Source organism: Somniosus microcephalus, chromosome 10 (assembly GCF_052327205.1).
Source record: "Somniosus microcephalus isolate GS21.2 chromosome 10, FLI_Smic_1.0, whole genome shotgun sequence".
Lineage (NCBI taxonomy): Eukaryota > Metazoa > Chordata > Chondrichthyes > Squaliformes > Somniosidae > Somniosus > Somniosus microcephalus.
This window is the reverse complement of record NC_140996.1, coordinates 194,699,577-194,716,327: the sequence shown is the minus strand read 5'-3', so window position 1 is coordinate 194,716,327 and position 16,751 is coordinate 194,699,577. Positions and strand designations below refer to the sequence as shown.

Below are 16,751 nucleotides of genomic sequence, written 5' to 3'. Positions count from 1 at the left end.
ATGACCTCCTCCTGCTCCTACGTCTTATGTTCTTTTGTTCTTATGTTCCTATAGGACCAGATGAACACAGTTTATAAAACCTCAATCCTTTTCTGAGTAGAAATGCTTTAGTGCCAGTTCACAGATTGTTCAATTTTGATTATTGCCACTTGTTCCACTTTTAACTTATCTGTAAGGGTAGGAAAAAGTTTGGGGTTTTTCATCTTGATTATCCTAATTATAAAGTAGGTGACCAGCACTGCATCAACCATATATAATTATTAAAAATTTGACTATACGGGGAAGGTGTGTGTAGATTATACCTGCAATACAATAGTCACTATGGCCGCGAATTTAATGGAGGAAGCACGATGGGGGCGGGAGAGCTGGTTTCCGGGTTCCGGTCCCACTCCAAGCTGCATCCGCTCTGCAGACATGATTTTCCCTTGATTGGCCTTGTTAAGTCCGCCCTATGGGCTTACCAGCCAATTAACAGGAAGCATGTCTGATGATGTCATTTAATGGCGCGACATCAGCCAGTTTCCGTAAAGCGACGACGGCCACATTGAGTTTGACAGTTGTTCTGCCAGTGTTTGACAGCATTGAGGTGCTGCAAACACTGACAATCACTCCACAAAGGTGAACACTTGCACCCAGGCTCTCCAGTGACTCCCTACATATGCTTCTAGAGGGAGTCACAGCATGCAGGAAGGTTCTCTTCCCTTCCAAGGGCAGAAGAGAGCTCCCCAGGACACCAACTTACATTGCATCTCCACCCAACCCTCTCTATCTACTTTATCACTTCCCCATCTCATCTGCCACCCCTCATACTCACCCTTCTCCTACTGCAAGCATACCAACTAACAACACACAAGGGTCGGCACTTGAGAGGTTTAACCAATGACGATGTGAAGTTTCTGGTAATGTGTTGTCATACAGTGAAATCTCTTTTTGAAAAAGTGCCCCTTATTGGACAGATCTGAGCGCACCTTGAGAAGTGTCTTACTGAGTTCCAGTGATTGTTCAGTCATAACTTCCCCCCCCGCCCCCGCAATAGTGATGAGTGTGCATGGAATAGCTTGGACATTAAAGGGATGGTTCACGGTGCTGGTGTGATGGTGTCAACCTGGTGCATCATGTGGCAGCCAGGGTTTACAGTGTCAAGTGAGGAAAATCTGGCCATAGTGATGCTATCACTGGCCTCCTGGGCAGCAATGTTGTCAGGGGCTGATGCCCTGTGTCCAGTGCAGCATCAAGTGATGGCGGAGAAGGTTGGTGATGAGGTTGGTTGGTTGGGTTTGATCGTGGAAGGATTCAGAGTTCCAAGGTCTGATTGTTTCATTGGCTCTGATGTTGTTGCAATAGATGGCATCTGCAGGTGAGATGACAGAAGCGATCTGTCAATGGTGAGAGAGGTTCTCCCAATGAGGTGGCACTGGACATACAGTTGGATGTAAAAACATGTAAGCTAAAGAAATCTCTATATGTAATAACATAGAAACGTAAGAATAGGAGCAGGAATAGGCCATTCGAACCCTTGAGCCTGTTCCGCCATTTAATGAGATCATGGCTGATCATCCAAATTCAGTACCCTGTCCCTGCTTTCTCCCCATATCGCTTGATCCCTTTAGCCTTAAGAAATATATCTAACTCCTTGTTGAATATATTTAACGAATTGGCCTCAAGTGCCTTCTGTAGTAGAGAATTCCACAGGTTCGCCACTCTCTGGGTGAAGAAATTCCTCCTCATCTCTGTCCTAAATGGCTTACCCCTTATCCTTAGACTGTGACCTCTGGTTCTGGACTCCCCTGCCATCAAGAACATCCTTCCTGCATCTAGTCTGTCTAGTCCTGTTAGAATTTTATAAGTTTCAATGAGATCCCCTCTCATTCTTCTAAACTCTAGCAAATATAAGCCTAATCAACCCAATCTCTCTTCATACGTCATTCCTGCCATCCCAGGTATCAGTCTGGTGAATCTTTGCTGCACTCCCTCAATGGCAAGAACATCTTTCCTCAGATAAGGCGACCAAAACTGCACACAATACTCAAGGTGTGGTCTCACCAAGGCCCTGTACAACTGCAACAAAACTTGCTCCTGTACTCGAATCCTCTCGCTATGAAGGCCAACATACCATTTGCCTTCTTAAACGCCTGCTGCACCTGCATGCTTACCTTCAGCGACTGGTGCACAAGGACACCCAGTCCTCGTTGCACTTCCCCTTTTCCCAATCTATTGCCGTTCAGATAATAATCTGCCTTCCTGATTTAACCTCGCATTTATCCACATTATATTGCATCTGCCATGCATCTGCCCAATCACCCAACCTGTCCCAATCATACTGCAGTTTCTCAGCATCCTCCTCACAGCACACACGCCCACCGAGCTTTGTGTCGTCTGTAAACTTGGAGATATTACATCTAGTTCCCTCGTCTAGATCATTAATATATATTGTGAATAGCTGGGGTCCAAGCACCAATCCCTGCAGTACCCCACTAGTCACTGCCTGCCATTCGGAAAAAGACCCGTTTATTCCAACTCTTTGCTTCCTGTCTGCCAACCAGTTCTCTATACAAGTCAGTACCTTAACCCCAATCCCATGTGCTTTAACTTTGCATGCTAATCTATTATGCGGGACCTTATGGAAAGCCTTCTGAAAGTTCAAATACACCACATCCACTGGTTCTTCCTTATCTATTCTACCAGTTACATCCTCAAAAAATTCCAGTAGATTAGTCAAGCATGTTTACCTTTTGTAAATCCATGTTGACTTTGTTCGATCCTGTCACTGTTTTCCAAGTGCTCTGCTATTACATCTTTTATAATGGACTCTAGCATTTTCCCCACTATCGATGTTCGGCTTACCGATCTATAATTCCCCATTTTCTCTCCACCACCTTTTTTATATAGTGGGGTTAAATTAGCTACCCTCCAATCCATGGGAACTGTTTCAGAGTCTGTAGAATTTTGGAAGATGACCAGCAATGCATCTACTATTTCCAGGGCCACTTCCTTAAGTACCCTAGGATGTAGATTATCAGGCCCTGGGGATTTATTGGCCTTCAATCCCGTCAATTTCCCTAACACCATTTCCCTACAAATACTGATTTCATTCAATTCCTCCCTCTCATTAGACCCTATGTTCCCCGACATGTCTGGGAGGTTATTTGTGTCCTCCTTTGTGAAGACAGAACCAAAGAATATATTTATTTGGGCTGACATTTCTTTGTTCCCCATTATAAATTCCCCTGATTCTGACTGCAAGGGACCTACGCTTGACTTCACCAATCTTTTTCCCTTCACATATCTATAAAAGCTTTTACAGTCAGTTTTTATGTCCCCTGCAAGCTTGCTCTCATATTCTATTTTCCCCCTCTTAATAAATCCCTTTGTCCTCCTTTGCTGAATCCTAAACTGCTCACAATCCTCAGGTTTGCTGCTTTTTCTGACCAATGTATATGTCCTCTCCTTGGATCTTTTGCTAGCCCTAATTTCCCTTGTTAGCCATGGTTGAGTCATTTTTTTGTTTTATTTTTATGCCAAACAGGGATGAACAAATTCTGTAGTTCATCCATGTGATCTTTAAATGTTTGCCATTGCCTATCCACCATCAACCCTTTTGAGTAACGCTCCCCAATCCATCCTAGCCAACTCGCGCCTCATACCATCATAGTTTCCTTTATTTAAATTCAGGACCCTAGTCTCTGAGTCAAATACTTCACTCTCCATCTTAATGAAGGACTCTATCATATTATGATTGCTCCTCCCCAAGGGGCCTTGCACAACAAGATTGCTAATTAATCCTTTCTCATTACATAATACCCAATCTAAGATGGCCTGATCTCTAGTTGGTTCCTCAACATATTGGTCCAGGAAACCATCCCGTATACACTTCAGGAATTCCTCCTCCACAGTATTGTTACTAATTTGGTTAGCCCAATCTATATGTAGATTAAAGTCACCCATGATAACTGCTGTGCCCTTATAGTACGCATCTCTAATCTCCCGTTTAATGCCATCCCCTACCTCAGCATTACTGTTTGGGGGTCTGTATACAACTCCCACTAATGTTTTCTGCCCCTTGGTATTTCTCAGCTCTACTCATACAGATTCCACATCATCAGAGCGAATATCCTTCCTTACTATTGTGTTAATCTCCTCTTTAACCAGCAATGCTACCCACCTCCTTTTCCTTTTTGCCTGTCGTTCCTGAATATTGAATACCCCTGGATGTTGAATTCCCAGCCTTGGTCACCCTGGAGCCATGTCTCCGTAATCCCAATCATATCATATCCATTAACATCCATTTGCAGAGCTTATTCATCCACCTTATTACGAATGCTCCTCGCATTAAGACACAATGCTTTCAGACTTGTTTTTTTAACACTCTTAGTCCTTTTAGAATTATTATTTACTGTAGCCCTGTTTGATTTACACCCTTGATTTCTCTGCCTTCCACTTTTGCTTTTCTCCTTCCTGTCTTTTGTTTCTACCCTTGCTTCCCTTTCCTCTGCTCCCTGCACAGGTTCCCAACCCCCTGCCATTTTAGTTTAAACCCTCCCCCAGAGCACCAGCAAGCACTCCCCCTAGGACATTGGTCCCTGTCCCACCCAGGTGCAAACCGTCCAGTTTGTACTGGTCCCACCTCCCCCAGAACCGGTTCCAATGTCCCAGGAATTTGAATCCCTCCCCCTTGCACCATTCCTCTAGCCACATATTCATCTGAAATATCCTTCTATTTCTACTCTGACTAGCATGTGGCACTGGTAGCAATCCTGAGATTACTACCTTTGAGGTCCTATTTTTTAATTTACCCCCTAACTCCCTATATTCAGCTTTTAGGACCTCATCCCGGTTTTTACCTATATCGTTCATACCTATATGCACCACGACAACTGGCTGTTCACCCTCCCCCTCCAGAATGCCCTGCAGCTGCCCCGAGGCATCCTTGACCCTTGCACCAGGGAGGCAACATACCATCCTGGAGTCTTGTTTGCGGCCGCAGAAACGCCTATCTATTCCCCTTACAATAGAATCCCCTATCACTATAGCTCTCCCGCTTTTTATCCTCCCGTCCTGTGTAGCAGAACCACCCACGATGCCAGGAAGTTGGCTGCTGCTGCCTTCCCCCGATAAGCCATCTCCCTCAACAATATCCGAAGTGGTATATCTGTTTGATAGGGGATAGCCACAGGGGACCCCTGCACTACCTGCCTGCACCTACTACTCACTGTACCTCCACTTCCGACACCGGCCTCTGTAAAAAAAAGCCCGCGAAACTGAGTTTAAATACTCACTGTACCACCGCTCTCTCTGCTCCTGACACCAGCCTCTATAATAAAGCCCACGAAACTGAGTTTAAATATTCACTGTGCTGCCGCTCCCTCCGCTCCTGACACCGGCCTCAGTAACCAACATTTTCTGTGCTCTGAAACTCAACATCTGCAACATGGCCTCTTTGACACCACTTCTGCAGCTGTCAGCTTTTCACAAACATCAGAGCAGACTCAAAACACGGCAGGTTGAGCTGGCGTATTCCCCGAACAGTGGGTAACCCGTGGGGGAGAAGATAAAATTAGAAGTAAGCCTCAAAATAGTCTTAAATTGGCTCTTAACAAGCCATTTAAGTAGCTGAATTGTATCCCCCGCCGCTTGGTGTCGGGTCAGTTCTCCGCTGACAGACTCGACACCTGGGAGACTCGCGTGGAGGTGGGTTGACAGCGGGTTTCCTACCCACTGTCAATCTTTGCTATTTTGACAGCAGACCCACCTCCAAACCCGCCCCCTCAGCGCTATTAAATTTCCGGCCTATGGTTCAATATATTAGGTGTAAAGAAACTGTAATCCCATTCTTTATGAACATGTTTACTGGTCTGGCATAGAGGAAATTTCCTCCTCATATTATATATGAACTCCGGCATCAGAGATCTCCCATACAAAATATTATCACAGAAATCCCACAGTGCAGATAGAGGCCATTTCGGCCCATCGAGCCTGCACCGACACATATCCCACCCGATCCCCGTAACCCCTACACCAACACATATCCCACCCTATCCCTGTAACCCCACGTATTTAATCCCCCTAACACTAAGGGTCAATTTATCATAGCCAATCAACCTAACCCGCACATCTTTGGACTGTGGGAGGAAACCGGAGCACCCGGAGAAAACCCACGCAAACACGGGGAGAATGTGCAAACTCCACACAGACAGTCGCCCGAGGCCGGATTCGAACCCGGGTCTCTGGCGCTGTGAGGCAACAGTGCTAACCACTATGCCACCATGCTCCCCTATCCTAGAAACAGATATTTCACAGTCCATGGCTTTGACTTAAAAAGGCATTGGAATGTTCTGACAATTCAGCCAGATTTTTCAGCTAATATTTTTGTTGGTATACATGAGTTTTCTTTAATTGCAGTTACAAGACTATATATCAATAATTTAGACTTCAATGTAGGTTGCATAATTAAGAAGTTTGCAGATGATACAAAGATTGGCCGTGTGGTTGATCGTGAAGAGGAAGTCGTGCGCACGACATGACCAGAGTGGCGGACGACTTACGCTGAGCAGGGCAGAGGGTCACTGAGTTCCCTCCTGGGTAGGAGATTGCAGGCCGAGCCGGGCAGTGTGAAGGAGGTATACCGGGAGAGTGAACCCAACAATACAGTGGCCCGTCCGATAGCTGCAGCGGCCTGTCCGATATTCTTTTCTCCCCCCCCCGACCCCCACCCTTTCGGATAAGGGATAGTGTATCCTTTATCCGCACTTCCGAAAACTGAAATCCTCTGAAAACCGAAAGCTTTTTCGTTCAGCGTAAGTCGTGCGCACGACCCCGAACCCCCGCCGACCCCCACCCCCGACCCCCCCGCCGACCCCCACCCCCGACAAATTTCCCAGTCTTATAAAATACCTTCTGAAATCCGAAATTTTCCGAAAACCGAAACACGGCTGGTCCCGAGGTTTTCGGATAAAGGATAGTCTACCTGTATCGGATTGTCGTAAAAACCCATCTGGTTCACTAATGTCCTTTAGGGAAGGAAATCTGCCGTCCTTACCTGGTCTGGCCTATATGTGACTCCAGACTCACAGCAATGTGGTTGACTCTTAACTGCCCTCTGAAATGGCCTAGCAAGTCACTCGGTTGTAAAAAACCGCTACGAAACACAATAATAAGAATAAAACTGGACGGACCACCCAGCATCGACCTCGGCACCAGCTACAGACATGACAACGGCACACCCAGCCCAGTCGACCCTGCAAAGTCCTCCTCACCAACATCTGGGGACTTGTGCCAAAATTGGGAGAGCTGTCCCACAGACTAGTCAAGCAACAGCATGACATAGTCATACTCACAGAATCATACCTTTTAGCCAATGTCTCAAACTCCTCCATCACCATCCCTGGGTATATCCTGTTCCACCGGCAGGATAGACCCACCAGGGGTGGGGCCACAGTGGTATACAGTCAGGAAGGAGTGGCCCTGGGAGTCCCTCACATTGACTCCGGACCCCATGAATCTCTTGGCTTCAGGTCAGGCATGGGCAAGGAAACCTCCTGCTGATTACCACCTACCGCCCTCCCTCAGCTGATGAATCAGTACTCCTCCATGTTGAACACCACTTGGAAGAAGCACTGAGAGTAGCAAGGGCACAGAATGTACTGTAGGTGGGGGACATAAATGTCCATCACCAAGAGTGGCTCAGTAGCACCACTACTGACTGAGCTGGCCGAGTCCTGAAGGACAACATGAGGGAAAAACTTACTTAACCTCGTCCTCACCAATCTACCTGTCGCAAATGCATCTGTCCATGACAGCATTGGTAGCAGTGACCACCACATAGTCATTGTGGAGACGAAGTCCCGCCTTCCATCGTGTTGTGTGGCACTACCACTGTGCTAAATGGGATAGATTCAGAACAGATCTAGCAGCTCAAAACTGGGCATCCATGAGGTGCTGTGGGCCATCAGCAGCAGCAGAATTGTATTCCACCACAATCTGTAACCTCATGGCCCGGCATATCCCTCACTCTACCATTACCATCAAGCCAGGTGATCAACTCTGGTTCAATAAGGAGTGTAGAAGAGCATGCCAGGAGCAGCACCAGGCATACCTAAAAGTGAGGTGCCAACCTGGGGAAGCTGCAACACAGGACTACATGCATGCTAAAAGCAGAAGCAGCATGCTATATACAGGGCTAAACAATCCCACAATCAACGGATCAGATCAAAGCACTGCAGACCTGCTACATCCAGTTGTGAATGGTGGTGGACAATTAAACAACTAACGGGAGGAGGAGGCTCCATGAATATCCCCATCCTCAATGCTGGTGAAGCCCAGCACATCAGTGCAAAAGACAAGGCTGAAGCATTTGCAACCATCCTCAGCCAGAAGTGCCGAGTGGATGATCCATATCAGCCTCCTTCTGAGGTCCCCAACATCACAGAAGCCAGTCTTCAGCCAATTCGATTCACCCCACGTGATATCAAGAAACGGCTGAGCGCACTGGATACAGCAAAGGCTATGGGCCCTGGCAACTTCAAGGCTGTTGTGCTGAAGACTTGTGCTCCAGAACTAGCCGCGCCTCTAGCCAAGCTGTTCAAGTACAGCTACAAAACTGGCATCTATCCGACAATGTAGAAAACTGCCCAGGTATGTCCTGTCCACAAAAAGCAGGACAAATCCAATCCGGCCAATAACCGCCCCATCAGTCTACTCTCAATGATCAGCAAAGTGATGGAAGGTGTCATCGACAGTGCTATCAAACGGCACTTATTCACTAATAACCTGCTCACTGATGCCTGGTTTGGGTTCCGCCAGGGCCACTCGGCTCCAGACCTCGTTACAGCCTTGGTCCAAACATGTACAAAGGAGCTGAATTCCAGAGGTGAGGTGAGAGTGACTGCCCTTGACATCAAGGCAGCATTTGACCAAGTGTGGCATCAAGGAGCCCTAGTAAAATTGAAGTCAATGGACATCAGGGGGAAAACACTCCACTGGCTGGAGTCATACCTAGTACAAAGGAAGATGGTTGTGGTGGTTGGAGGTCAATCATCACAGCCCCAGGACATCACTGCAGGAGTTCCTCAGGGCAGTGTCATAGGCCCAACCATCATCAGCTGCTTCATCAATGACCTACCCTCCATTATAAGGTCAAAAATGGGGATGTTCACTGATGACTGCACAGTGTTCAGTGCCATTCGCAACTCCTCAGATAATGAAGCAGTCCATGCCCGCATACAACAAGACCTGGACGACATTCAGGCTTGGGCTGTTAAGTGGCAGGTAACATTCACGCCATACAAGTGCCAGGCAATGACTATCTTCAACAAGCGAGAGTCTAACCACCACCCCATGACATTCAACGGCATTACCATCGCCGAAACCCCCACCATCAACATCCTGGGGGTCACCATTGACCAGGAACTTAACTGGACCAGCCACATAAATACTGCGGCAACAAGAGCAGGTCAGAGGCTAAGTATTCTGCGGCAAGTGTCTCACCTCCGGACTCCGCAAAGCCTTTCCACCATGTACAAAGCACAAGTAAGGAGTGTGATGGAATACTCTCCACTTGCTTGGATGAGTGCAGCTCCCACAATACTCAAGAAGCTCGACACCATCCAGGACAAAGCAGCCCGCTTGATTGGGACCCCATCCACTATCTTAAACATTCACTCCCTCCACCACCGGCGTGCCATGGCTGCAGTGTGTACCATCTACAAGATGCACTGCAGCAACTCGCCAAGGCTCCTTCGGCAGCACCTCCCAAACCCACGACCTCTTCCACCTAGAAGGACAAGGGCAGCAGGCACATGGGAACAACACCACCTCCAAGTTCCCCTCCAAGTCACACACCATCCTGACTTGGAAATATATCACCGTTCCTTCATCGTCGCTGTGTCAAAATCCTGGAACGCCCTCCCTAACAGCACTGTGGGAGTACCTTCACCGCACGGACTGCAGCGGTTCAAGAAGGCGGCTCACCACCACCTTCTCAATGGCAATTAGGAATGGGCAATAAATGCTGGCATTGCCAGTCCCATGAACTAATAAAATAATAAGAGCAGGGAGGTTATGCCAGACCAGTATAAAACACTCGTTAGGCCATAGCTAGAGTACTGCATACAGTTCTGGTCACCACATTACAGGAAAGTTGTGATTGCACTAGAGAGGGTGCAGAGGAGTTTTATGAGTATGTTGCCAGGACTGGAGAATTTTAGCTATGAGGAAAGATTGGATAGGCTGGGGTTGTTTTCTTTGGTACAGAGGAGCCTGAGGGAAGATTTAATTGAGATACATAAAATTATGAGGGGCCTAGATAGAGTGGATAGGAAGGACCTATTTCTCCTAGCAGAGAGGTCAATAACCAGGGGGCATAGATTTAAAGTAATTGGTAGACGGATTAGAGGGGAGTTGAGGAGAAATCCTTTCACCCAGGTGGTGGTAGGCGTCTGGAACTCACTGCCTGAAAGGGTGGTAGAAGCAGAAACCCTCATTGCATTTAAAAAGTACTTGGATATGCACTTGAAGTGCTGTGGTCTACAAGGCTAGGAATCAAGAGCTGGAAAGTGGGGTTAGGCTGGAGAGCTCTTTTTTGGCCGCACAGACACGATGGACTGAATGGCCTCCTTCTGTGCTGTAAACTTCTATGATTTTATGAAGACTGCTAGTTCTATTGTTTTGAAGTTCCTTTGCTAGTACTATTATTTCATATTTAACTATCCCTGTTGTTAACTGCTAAAGTGGAATTTTATAATGACCCGGAATTCGCGGTCAGCAGTGAAGCGAAGGTATTCGCTGCTTGTCCCGAAGTACACTTCGCACAAGGATCTCGCGATCCCTGTATCGAGAACTTCGGGTTTTCCAACATTCAATTCAAATTACCGAAGTATAGTGCGGATCCCCTTGTGTGAACTGCTGTAACGTCAACAAGCTGTATGAGCAGCCAATCAAAATGCAGAATTCTCACAGGCAACGAAGTAAGTAAGCTGTTAATATTCTAAGGCCTAGAAATTCGTGAAGGCCACAAAAGCTGCCGGTGCCACCGCCGGCGAGTGTTAATGGCTGCCGAAAATGGTGGCGCTGGCAGGACTGAAAACTTGACGGCGGAGACTAATTAACATTAGACCAGCGCTAAACTCACCGAGCAACGCGTCCTGGTGGCGTTGTTCCTGGCAGGCGGCCCCAATGGAGCCTGTCCGAAGTGTCAGTGCAGCTAGAACAGCCTGCTCTGAAAGCGAGGCTGTCCTTTCAGAAAGCATTGTCAGTCTCTAAAAGGGACTTTAAGCCTTCTGAAATGAAAAAAATAAAAATCATGCACACATAGGCAGTTGTTAGCCCTTACAGATCGACTGCCTTCTGAAAAAAAAATTAACATTAAAATGAATTCCCAAATGGGAGTCTTCAGCTCTTAAAGCTGAGTTGCCTTATGCACCTAAAGAAAATGGGAAAAGTACATCAGCAGCAATATAAATGGCTCATCAAGCCAGGGAAGGGTCACCCAGGGTCTCGCACGCAGCACTCCAGCTTTGTGCAGGGGGTCTACACTGCAAGAGAGGTCCTCCACCCACAGGGGCCAGGAGGTCACCAGCAAGAACAATGTGGGACCACATCACCGAGGCCGTCACTGCCAGCAGTGTTGCCCCCACCACCTGGCTCCAGTGCCCAAAGAAGCTTCATGACCTCACACCAGTTGTCAAGGTCAGTGAATGCATCTTCAAGAGCCATCTCCTACCAACTGCACCACCAGTCTCACACACTTCTTAATGCATGACTCCCCCCCACCCACCCCCCACAATCACTCATCTGCCAACAATCTGTACCAAACACAAGGCACACCTCCCATTCTTAGCTTCACCTCACTCCCTTGGAGGAGACGGTGCTGGCCATTCTTGGCAGAGGCATGGCTGAGCCCTTGGTCAGCGGCAGGGCTGTAAGGCTGTAAGGATACAAGATGTTGTTATCCTCCTTTTCGCATGCACCTCTTGCTTTCCTGTCCTCCACCCACCCTTGTGCCTTCCTCATTTCACACACACCCAAGAAATGCAGCCTTCCCAGCCGGTGGTTGACCAAGAAGAGGGACAGGAGAGTGAAGAAGAAGAAACACCATCACTTGATTTCAAACTCCCAACCATCAGCTCCTTAAGGTCGACCAGCAAGGCCATTTGCAGTGTCCCCCACTGAAAGTCAGCAGCCTTCCACTAGCCATGCTGCAGCCACTGGGGTAGCAGTTAAGTTTCTTAAAAATTTAAATTTTTATTAAAATGGACAAATTTCACACTGCACAAAATTAAAATTAGTTTTCCAGGCCCTTAACATTTGTTTAGCAGTAATAACACTGTCAAAACCCCAGTTATACCCCTATTCCCTTTGGGTCTAACTTTTAGAGAGGAATTTAACAGCATACTTACTGCGGAAGAGCCATATTTTCCATCAGCTTCCCTGATTTAGGTGATTACACACAGATTGCCGGCTCTGTGGGCGGGGTTGGGGGGAGGGAGGGGGCGCGGTGCACAGCAGCCTGTGTCGGAGCTGTCAATGACAGACCACAACTTCAGGATTTCCGCATGCGCCCAAATCCCGAAGTTGCGGTCAGTTTCAAAGGCGGAATGACGGCGAACGCTGCCAGTCTGCTGTCACCCTGACCGCAAATTCCGGGCCATTAATACCTGTGGCTCAGCCACAAAAAACAAAAGTTGCGTGCTGGCCACCCAGTGTGGATGAGCAAAATGAAGTTCCCCTGATTAATACTGATTCTGGTAGCTAAATGTTAACAGAGAAGTAGTAATATTATTGGCAAATGGATATTTCCTTATCATTTTGTTAAAATATTTGTGTATTGGCTGTGCTTTGACATCACGGAATATTTCAAAATAAATTATTTTTATTGTGGTTGTAGGAACTGAAACAGGATATTTCCAGCTTCCGCTATGAAGTTTTGGGTCTTCTAAAAGGAAACAAGCTTCCTGGTACACAGGCCGTGAGCTTTAGCACAGCATCCAGATTATCAGACCCAAGTGAAGCATTTAAGACTGAAGATCGAGCAACTGAACACATGGCTGTTTCAACAAAGAAAATAACACATGCAAATGAACAGAAGGACAAGCTAAGCTTTTATGATTTAACATCTTTAGTTTGTCCAAAGCCAGTGCCTAAAATATCAGACACTCCAGCAGCATGTAATACCTTAAGCAACGGGTCCACGCCAAAAGCGACCGACGTATCCAAGGAAAAGCAAATCAATAAAAGTATTGTTAAAGATTCTATCAAAAATTTAGGATTCTTTCGAAAAAGAACAAAACCATGCAATGCAGAGCAGAATTGCAGTAGGATTTACACCGTTTCTGAGGAAATTACCCAAGAAGAAAGCCTACTGAAAAACAGAGAAAGCTCTGACCGTGAGGGCAACCGAGACTTGGGCCAAATGTTGGTCACTGACTCAGACATGAAAGACCTAAATATGAGTAACGCATGGAAGCCAGAAACAGAAGAAAAGAGTCATGTATTTTCACAGAGAGAGTCTCCAGACAGCATCACCGCTGCTCACTCATTAGGAACAACAGAGGCTACTCTGGCAAATGATTCAGGGAATGAAGACAGTGTGAATCAATGGACTGTGACACAGGGTGATTATGTGACGACTAGGTTATAACAGTATTTATTTTGCAGATTGCTTTTGAGAATAATAATAAAAGAATTATATTAAGAAGATATGGTAAACCCTCATATTAGCAATGCTTGTTTCTTTAAGTTATTGATTATTCTATCAGTGCTCATATATGTCTTTGCAAATAACCTGAGTTCCTGAGTGAGTCTGTAGAACTCTGGAAAAATGTAATTGACAATCCATAATTTATATGGGTAAAAATCAGGGAGGAACAGTTAATATTTCCTAAGAAATATTACAGCCATTGCTAGTAGAAGTCTAACTGTTATCTGTATTCTGCTATCTTTTCAGTCTTGTTTTCATTGCTAAGCTTAACATATAAATATGCAATATAAAGCTTTATCAATTATTTTTGAAGTCACACATATACACCACTTGTAAATATGTAGATGGAGACAGTGCTAGAAATGTATAAGTCTTTCCTAATTTTCTGAATGTGTTTTGGCCCAGATACCAAATCAGGAGCACATTATGAATGTGCAGCATAGGTTTCATTAACATCATTAGCATTTTAACTAAAGGTCATAGTATAAAACTAAGCACAAACATTTACTTAAAAACACCACAGTAGTACAATACTTGTAATCAGAATATTGGCCCAGTAATTCCTGTCACAACGCGTGAGTACGGACAGGGTACTCACGCGTGTGCCAGGAGGAATTGCCGGTTTTCAGCATGCACAGCGCATGCGCTGAAAACCGGCATTTCCTGTCCTCTGACCCAAGGGGTTAAGAGGCTGAACGCATGCGCGGTATTGGGCAGCGCGTGCGACTTGGATTTCCTGTATTTTTACAGATTTGCGCATGTGTAAAGGGCTCCGGTTTTTACGCATTGAAAAACCACACGTAAGTACTTAGTTTTACAGATAAGTGGTCTTTTAGTACAATTTAGAATTTTTTTTTCCACAGGTTTATTATTTTTAAAGAATCTACAGTAAGGTAAGTTTAGTTTTAGATCCTATTTTTTTTAAATTTTTTTTTTTCAAAAATTTGATTAATTGTTTAAAATAGTTTTTTAAAGTTATTCATAGTTAATTTAATTATTGGGATGCTTTTTAAAATTTTATTTAAAGTTTAAGTAGTGTTTTGGGGTGCCGTACTTTTCATGAGTTTGACAGTCTTTACTATCAAACTTATGAATGAAGTTTCCCCTCCCCTGATTGGCTGAACAGTGCTCACCTGATCCCAGCCGGCACATCGCACTAACTACGCCGCTGGGTCAGGTTAGCACAGCACGCCGAGATCAGAACCGGGCCACTTACAGGAAATCCACTGCGGGCCAGGTTTCAGATGTCGGCGCGCCGGGTAAGTGCACATCGGGGGCTTGCACGCGCGGCAAGCCCCCGACAGGAATTACTGGGCCATTAGGAACAGGAGTAGGCCAGTCAGCTCCTCAGGCCTGCTCTGCCATTCAATTAGATCATGGTTGCCCTGCACCTCAACCCCATTTCACACCTTTGCTCCATATCCCTTGGTACCCTTACCTAACAAAAATCTTTCTATCTCAGTTTTGAAAGCTCCAATTGTCCCAGCATCCACAGATTTTTGAGGGAAGACAGTTCTAAATTTCTGCTACACTTTTTGTGGAAATAGTGCTTCCTGATTTTGCTCCTAATTGGCCTAGCTCTAATTTTAAGATTATCTCCCCTTGTTCTTGATCTCCCCCACTAGAGGAAATAGATTATCCATATCTACCCTATCAAATCCTTTGAACATTTTCAACACCCTGATCAGATCATCCCTCAGTCTCCTATACTCAAGGGTATACAAGCCAAGTTTATGCAACATGTCCTCATAATTTAAGCCTCTATTAATATTCTTAAACAATATAAAGACTTGTTTTGAATTTGATATGATGCTGTGTTCCACAGCATTAGTAAAAATTGAAAGGAAATAATTATTTATACATTTCCAATCAAAAACATTGGCAGTTATGCATATGTCATTGTTAAAAATGAAGTGGCACAATGATGTGTCGCATTGAACCATGCAGTGGTGTCCTGTAGGTTCAAGTCCCCACTCCACTGAATGCCTGGACTCAGATGCACTGCTGTTTGTGGGGCCAAGAAGATGGCAGGTGTCTCCCCAAAAGCAGCGAGGTAGATTTCAAGTGACATTCTTCTCTGGTATGTTCATATAGCCAACCTTGGAGTGGCATTGGCAAGGCCTATAGAAGGCCATTCCTGGCCACACTTTCTGTACAGCCAAGGAGACAAAGGGAACTTTTGCTGAAAAATTAAGTAATTTTGTACCCTCAAAAATGTATGTTGAAAATATATAGTAGTTAAGGATTCAGTTTATGAAAAAAAATCATGGTAGAAATATTTGTGGGTGGGGAGGGAATCTGGAAGCAGTGGGGCAGTAATTTGAAGCATGAACTGTTTCCACTAGATTTCCACTCCTTTTGATCTGCAGAGACAATTTATGATGGTGGTGAGGCCAAAGTTTCTTCTCCGCCCCTCCCCCACCCCACCCTCCCATCATAACATCACTGTTGAGGGGGAGCAGGTCCATGCGGGGTCGCACAATGCTATATTTGAGTGGCAATCAATCCAAGAGAAATTGCTATATGGTCAGATCAGCAAGGGAGCAGCGTTGCTCAGAAATCCCGCTGCCTCTGGGGGTGGGTGCTGCAGGTGCACTGCAATTGGTGTGAGTACCAGCCCCCATTATCAAAATGTCCCTCTCCCTGTGATTTGGGACAGGGTTAATGCATGTGCAAATGAGCAGACAGAAGTCCCGTCCCATCCTACCGCATATCTGGCTAAAGATGTAAACGGATATGATATGATTGGGATTACGGAAACATGGCTCCAGGGTGACCAGGGCTGGGAACTCAACATCCAGGGGAATTCAATATTCAGGAAAGACAGGCAAAAAGGAAAAGGAGGTGGGGTAGCATTGCTGGTTAAAGAGGAGATTAACACAATTGTAAGGAAGGATATTAGCTCTGATGATGTAGAATCTGTATGGGTAGAGCTGAGAAATACCAAGGAACAGAAAACGTTAGTGGGAGTTGTATACAGACCCCCAAACAGTAATGCAGAGGTTGGGGATGGCATTAAATGGGAAATTAGAGACGCGTGCAATAAGGGCACAGCAAT

At 45.8% G+C, this 16,751-nt stretch overlaps 1 protein-coding gene across 1 annotated transcript in view; it reads left to right on the top strand.

Moving 5' to 3' along the window:
- The window catches only part of trpc4b (transient receptor potential cation channel, subfamily C, member 4b), a 243,411-nt gene extending 228,830 nt beyond the window's left edge, over positions 1-14,581 (top strand). Inside the window, exon 11 of the mRNA XM_085999399.1 lies at positions 12,881-14,581. Coding sequence (XP_085855525.1) covers positions 12,881-13,633 — 753 coding nt within the window. The 3' untranslated portion in view covers positions 13,634-14,581. The remainder of the gene's footprint in view (positions 1-12,880) is intronic.
- Positions 14,582-16,751: the final 2,170 nt, after the last annotated feature.